The sequence below is a fragment of the Pyxicephalus adspersus genome, chromosome 6 (assembly GCF_032062135.1).
Source record: "Pyxicephalus adspersus chromosome 6, UCB_Pads_2.0, whole genome shotgun sequence".
Classification (NCBI taxonomy): domain Eukaryota; kingdom Metazoa; phylum Chordata; class Amphibia; order Anura; family Pyxicephalidae; genus Pyxicephalus; species Pyxicephalus adspersus.
In genome coordinates, this window is record NC_092863.1 from 104,399,809 (window position 1) to 104,406,814 (window position 7,006).

General features: G+C 42.0%; 1 protein-coding gene across 6 annotated transcripts in view; it reads right to left on the bottom strand.

Annotated features, from left to right (window-relative positions):
• LOC140332317 (von Willebrand factor A domain-containing protein 5A-like) overlaps positions 1–5,884 on the bottom strand; it is a 30,652-nt gene extending 24,768 nt beyond the window's left edge. For 5 of the 6 annotated variants that reach the window (XM_072413580.1, XM_072413579.1, XM_072413577.1 and 2 more), the window contains exons 1-3: positions 5,746–5,884; positions 1,999–2,066; positions 1,142–1,344 (exon numbers count right to left, since the gene is read on the bottom strand). In XM_072413580.1, the coding sequence (XP_072269681.1) occupies positions 1,142–1,344; positions 1,999–2,053 (258 nt within the window). In that variant the 5' untranslated portion in view covers positions 2,054–2,066; positions 5,746–5,884. The remainder of the gene's footprint in view (positions 1–1,141; positions 1,345–1,998; positions 2,067–5,745) is intronic. The other variant, XM_072413578.1, reaches the window with a different exon arrangement.
• Between the last annotated feature and the right edge of the window lie 1,122 nt (positions 5,885–7,006).

The following is a 7,006-nucleotide window of genomic DNA, read 5'->3' on the forward strand; positions in this document are numbered from 1 at the left end:
AAGGAGGGTGAGGTTGAAGAGTTTAGAAAATACCAGGTCTAAAGTGTGTCCGGCTATGTGTGTGGGGCCATTGATGTGCTGTGTGAGTCCAAATGGGGAGGTAATGGAGAGCAGTTTAGCCGAGGAGGGAAGGTTGGGCTCATCGATTGCAACATTAAAATCACCAAGGATAAGGATGATGCCAAGGTAGAATTGGATTTTCTTTTCAACTAAGCCATTCTTGTCATGTGATTATTTTAGTAGAAATGTATAATGTTAAAATATTCTAATAATGCCAAGTTTCTAAACACACAGGCCACTGATCAGAGAAATGAGAACTGTTTTTATGTCGCTTGAGCTATAATGGGCCTTCTGGCTATCATTTTTTTCATCGCTTCTCTAGCTGAATTTAGCTAAAAATGCCAGAGGTGGCTAGAACCGGAATACGAAAAAGGAAAAACTTATCATACTTTAAACCAAGAAAGTTGCTCTAACAACTAGTCAAACTTATAGTTAGGATGGGGAGAAGATCAAACAACGTACTTAGGGAGAAGCCAAAACTTTATGAATGCTTGGGGCTATGATGGAGAGGTCTCAAAACACTGCACACTTGTACCAGGTAGCTATATTCTTGATATATTGGCAGCTCCCTAGTGAAAGACCCATAAGAATCAATCAGACACCTATCGCAGACCTCCCACAGAAGACCTCAGTGCAGACCCCTAGGTAAATAAAAGAATTCTATTGTAAACATCCGTAACAAAGCCACCTCAGTACAGACACCCAGGTAGACCTTAACTCAGAATCCCATTGCAGGTAGCAACATTCTTGATATATTAGCACTCTTTATATCAGTCTCCGTGTCCCTGTAGAATGGGTTTGTTTCCGACTCCAGGTTGTACATGGGGCCTCAATTTCCCTCCAAGTCAAAGTTTAGTCTCGCCCGATTCTAAATAAAAAGCATCACCTGGTTCCACTCAGCTAATAAATGACAAAGCCCCTGCTAATACCCTGCCCAGCAATCCAACTCTAAAGGAATTAGGCATTGCAGAGGAAGATCCCATGATTTTTGTACAGGTCTAACCATTTTTTTATTATATACCAATTTAATGAAAAGCTTAAAAATGTACAACCATATTTCTGATAAGTTTCACCTCATTACCTTCTCCTTCTCCTGGAGCTCGGCTATAATCTTCTTTCCTTCTATTGTGGCCTCAAAGCTGTAGACTGCAGAGTCTTCATCCATGGGGAAGACAAAGACCGCTTCCACCGCCTTCTCTTCCTTGTTCTTATACTTGAGAGTCGCCGATACATCTGCCACAAATCCCTTCACCTGGACGTCGACCAAGATCCCCTGCAGAGGAACTGGACACACACAAGAGAATCAGGATGAAGTCTGGTGTCTTGCAAATCGATATAGGCAAGTACAGTAGACCAATAAACTTTAAAAGAACATTCCAATCAAACTAGAGACTAGACAAATACAAGTGAGACCACTTGCCCATACAAGGATTTCCAAATTGATGCTAACCTTGATGTCCAATATAGAAAACTATTTTAGAGAGTGATCTCCCACCTTCAGCCTCTTTGCTGGCCAATAAAGGATCAGCAGCAAGCTAAGTTATCATTTTGTTCTCTCTCCTATCAGATGTCCCATTTTCAAACATGTGCACTGCAGCAGAGCCCCCTTGACCTAGAGTGATGGCTCTTACTATCCGGGTTTACTATCCACTGGTCAAAATGGCAAACATAGATCAGTTGACCACTATCATGATGGTAGAATTTGGTTGTGATCTATGGCTCGTCCTACAGCTATTCATATCTTAGTACTTTCAGAGACACTTTATGAATATGTGGTCAGCATTTGAATGAGGATGCTTTTTGGAGTATGGGTAAAATTTAAGATATATATATATCTCCGAGCACAGACAGACAACTAGCATTTGTGGAATTAGATGTGACTAGCTGCAGATTCCAGGTAATATTCCTGATGTAATACTTTGTTCCATGTACACGCACCTGGCTGGCGGGAAGCCACAATGATAAGGCCACAACAAGGAGGAAATGGTGGCATTGTTGCAGAGTATCTAAAAGGAAAAAAAAGGAACTGTCAGATTTTATGGCTGCAGCTTGTACAGACTATCTCCATCAGCTCTCCCATTACCAAGCTCCCCCATCACAAGTCAAAACAATTCCAGCATTGCAAAAGTCAAGGTGAGGGTTGTGGCTAACCAGTGAATGAGCCAGGTGCAAATGAAGCCCGACTCATCACTTGTACCTGGCTTCTCTAGACCGAACACTTTTAGCTGGATCCCATGCTGGTTATCCCAGACCCTCCAAGGGGGCCAGGTAAAAGCTGAGTATCAGCATCGCCAGCAAGGGAGTAAGGTGCAAATGAAGGATCAGGTCTACTGGCACCTGGCTAGTTTTATAACAGAACTTTGCTGCTTCTTTTGTTGGTGATGAAAAGTATATGGCTATGCAGCACTGAATATTAGTTGTGGGTTAAAGGGGTACAGTTAAATAAACCCCTAGTGCAGACCTTAGTGATAGATTTCACTACCTACCAGAGCAGAAGTTGGTGACAAACCCAGGTAATAGACCCCAAGTGCAGAGGTCAATGACAGGCCCCCAGACAGATCTCAATGAAGACCTCCTAGTAACAGACATTTTAAACAGAACCCCCAATTGACCCACCAGAATCACATTCCAATTGCAGACCTCTGTAACAAACTCCCACTGCAAACCTCAGTACAGACCCCAAATGACAGACCTCCGTAACAGACCCCAGTGCGGACCCCTCAAGACGGTCTCTATAAAAGACTCCCGCTACAGACAGTAAGAGACCCCCTTTTATTAGCTCAGTCACAGACTCCCATTGCAGACCATTACAAGAATTCCAGCACCTGCCACTGTGAATTGGGGTGGCCTGGGGCTCAGTTTGTAGCGGTGTTCAAGGTCCATTCATTGGTTGGGTCCAGTACTGAAAATCTGGTTAAGAGAAATCTCTTTATGTATTATTGGCTTGGCAACCACTCTACTGGTATTTTCTATCCTTATCACCGCGGGATTGGCTTCCTCTCCTTCTATAAAACTGGTTGTCTATCTAGTGGTGTTTTTTATCCACTGTGCACACAAGGCCCTATATAAACAGGTTAACAGCTAAATCCACAGCTGACTTACTTATATGTCAAATGTCATACCTCCAAGAGAATACAAACTGTATATTTCTGCCCAACCTACTATTCCTCAGAAATACACAGCTCTACCTGAACATCCAGAACCAACTGTTTCCTTCTAGAAGAAAACAATAAAACCTGGTCACCTCCCTGCCTCTAGCTTGTGAATGGACAGTAAAGGAGTAGCAGCAGACTGATGAGCTCATACCTGTTACCAGAATACTGCTTCTTAACTCATGACCATCCAGCACATTTTACTGGCTTCTGGTGCTGCCCCTCTCTCCTCCAATCAGACCTATTTATTATGAGTGAAACAGCATAAATGTTGGCAATCCCATATAGTTATACTGCCGTCACATCCCTCATTTAGCCAAGTTCAGCAAAACCAATATTTTATGCAGCAACCTCTGTTGCCAGCCCAGCTTTTGTTGAAACTGTATGAAAACAAATCAGATAAATCATACTAAGTCTACAGAAAATAAAGTCTATTATCATTCCTGGCAGCATGCTCTCCAATTCTACAATCACAAGGTTTACTTTCATCAGCCTGCAATTTTTTTATCAGATGTTGAAGTAAAGCCAACATGTGAGTCATGGTCAGGACTATGAAGAATTCAAGCAAAAGCTGAACAGTGTAAACACAAGAAAAGCCAAACTATGTATGTGCATAAACTCCATCAATTCGTCAAGGGCCAATACAACTATACCCGAGCTTTTGGGTTTTTATAGACATTGGAGGGTTTAAACCATCTGACGGACTTTTATGTCTCTCTGCTGGTAAAATCCAATGACGGATATTTTAATTTGTATTATGAAGAATGTAAGAACAGGAACTGAGAACACACAAAAACACTCAGAAACAGAGCCAGGAAATATGGAAGAGAAATCTTATTGCAGGGTTTCCAAAGGCCAATGAGACATCAAGGGTAACCCCTACTATACCTAAATATCATATAGTTGGGGGTGCAGCCAAAATATTGCTGTATTATGGAGCAGGTGATAAGTGTAACTCGTCTTTAAGCTGGACCTTAACCTTCTTCTACAATCTCTCTTGGGGACAGATCTGGTAAAGTGGATGTGAAAAATGTGAATTTTCCTTTTCCTCGCCTTGTAAAAGATATGCACATGCAGATATGATCAAGGGTGATAATATCAGCTTACATTCATCCTTCAACACAACAGTCCTGCTTTGTGCAGATGTCCCACTTGATTATTTAGGGTGGGGATGCCAGATGCGGCCTCCATACACAGGTGAATCCAGACAACTATGGGTGCAGCAAATTCTTTTATACCCGTAAACAGTTCTGGTCTAAGGCAGCTGCATTGGCCTCAATGGGTGAATTACTGAGCTATCCATGAGATGATGTGCAGGTGACCACCATAAACATCTGTACATCCTTGTCAGGATCGTGCGGTACTGTGCCCAACCAGTGGGAAACAGGCACAGAGTATTGTCACTCTACAACAGGAAGTGCATGAAAAATTACATTCATTGAGGGATAATTAGGCATTATTCATTGAAAGCTGCAGAATTTGCAATATCTTCATTTGTTGTAAATTGCACCACAAATGTACATATACAGTAAAAACAAACACACCCACACTGCGTATGTCAAAATGCACCAATGTGAAAGCTTAGTTCTTTGCATAGCACTGCATTGTCCCAGATTGTAAGCTCTTCGCGGCAGGGACCCCTCCTCCTGCGTCACAGTCTGTATTCGTCTATCATTTGCATCCCCTATTTAATGTACAGTGCTGCATAATATGTTGGTGCTATATAAATCCTGTTTAATATTAATAATAATAAGTCAGAAATCAAGCCCTTCTAACTTGAATGGTCTGCATCAAGGCCAAACTGCCAAAAATGAGAAAATAACAATCACTAAGTAAATGGTAGAGAGAACAAAAGCACAGCTTTTGTTGCAATAATAAATGTCAATCTGGAGCTGTCTCATGCAGTACCCTTTCTCGCCACATGGTGACCATCATTATTCAAACAAGATCATCCTACACCTGTTCAAAGCATGTTATTGGATAGTGAGAAAGGGACATGCTCAAGTAACAGCTTCTCCCCTTTTTCCCACAATTTAGGCACTGCTGTAATGCAAGGTACCAGGTGAAATTTTGGAGCCTACACTATCTGCATTTATTTATATTTTAAAAATTACGACTCTGCATTAATTTGGTTCTCATATCTGTGTACTTATCATCTTTATAGAGATTCTGACACCATGCAAAGCTCTGACTCTTATAGCTGACCTGCCCCTCCCTGTCTGCTCCTCCCCCCTTCTGCTGTCCAACCAGGTCTGTGCATATATAACAGCCTCAGTCATGTGATGGTGCTTTGGGGATGTGATTGGCTGCCAGATAAACACCTAAAAAAGGGACCTGGTACTCTCACTTTTTATTGTGCCTCGGACACAGGAAGTAAAGGATTTCCTGAACAGGACACAGACAGTAAAAATAAAATGAATCTAATTTGAAATCTAAAAAAATTCTACAGTTTTTTTAGGCCTGTGTGTCCCGGCGTGAGATGTACACTTCATATATATATTATATTATATTATATGTGCAATGTATACGGTACCTGCTTACTGTCAGTTGTGTGCTGATCTGATCTCTGTGTTGCTGTTCTTGCAGTGTGATCTGTGTAAAGTCAGTGCAGGGAGTGTCTGTGTATATCCAGCCTGCGGGAGGAGAGGAGGGAGCAGTGAATGGTGGGCGTATTACTGGATTCATAACACTTCTTACTGTACAACAGATTCACCAGCAGTGTGCGGCATCCTGCCAACAATCCATCTTAACAGGACAGGTTATATCAGGCAAGGAAGTAACGAGATACATTTATATCTTCTCACATCTGGGAAAAGTTCAGCTCCAATACCCAGACTAGAGAAACCGATGAATAGTGATCAGATGAATATATAATATATATAAAATATAAAAATAGCATGCTGTGGGGGGTTCAGTCTAGAAGCATTCCTTGAGGTATTAAGGATAGTTTGGAGTTTGAACGTTTCACACGCTGGTATTTGGTAAAAAAAAAAAATTAAGAATTTGTCTGCAAGTTCAGCAAAGAAACAAGTTTAGCCCCCCAAGATAGAAGGAAGCTTTCAAAGTTTTCATTTAACGGCATCTTGTTACTGCAAGGAATCGCTCTGAACACAATCTGCTACACAAGTTGTGATAAGTCACTTTTATCTTTGTCTAAGGGAAGTCATGATCCATGGGACGGGGAATCCACCCCAACCTGCTTTTTTGGATTCCTAGTGAAACTAATCCACTGCATGTTTCAAGGAAATCAAGGTAAAGAGCAAGGTAGCTGATCTGGTACTTGTTGTTCACCAGATATATGTCAGATCAACAGCAGCATTTGGGTCCCTTACCTTGCTTCAGTTACTCTGTCCAGGTTCTGCAGTAAGAGATATCTCCAAACCTTTCCAACAGATTTATCTGCACCTGCTCATCCAGTCCCCACCTAGCCTACCTGTTAGCCTCACTATATAAGATGTGTTCAGACTGACACTCCAGGTGTAGTTACCTGAGGTTCCAGCTTGTGGCTGGGTCCAAGTGCTGATAGACTGGGTCTGACTCTGGCTTGTTCTTGCAATGATTGTTCTGACATTGATTGTTTGCTGCCTACTCTGACCTGGTCCTGTTCTGGTTTTTGAGTTTGTCTACTGATTTGGTTCCATCTGCTGTCCACAGGGGTGTGCCTGAGGGCCGCACACCCCTTATCCATGTGCTCCCAAAATCCAACATCTGTCCCCCGACTTAGGCAAATGAGGGTACACATACCAAGAAAGGTCGAGTACACATATGCCAAGAAAGGTCGAGTACATTTATTG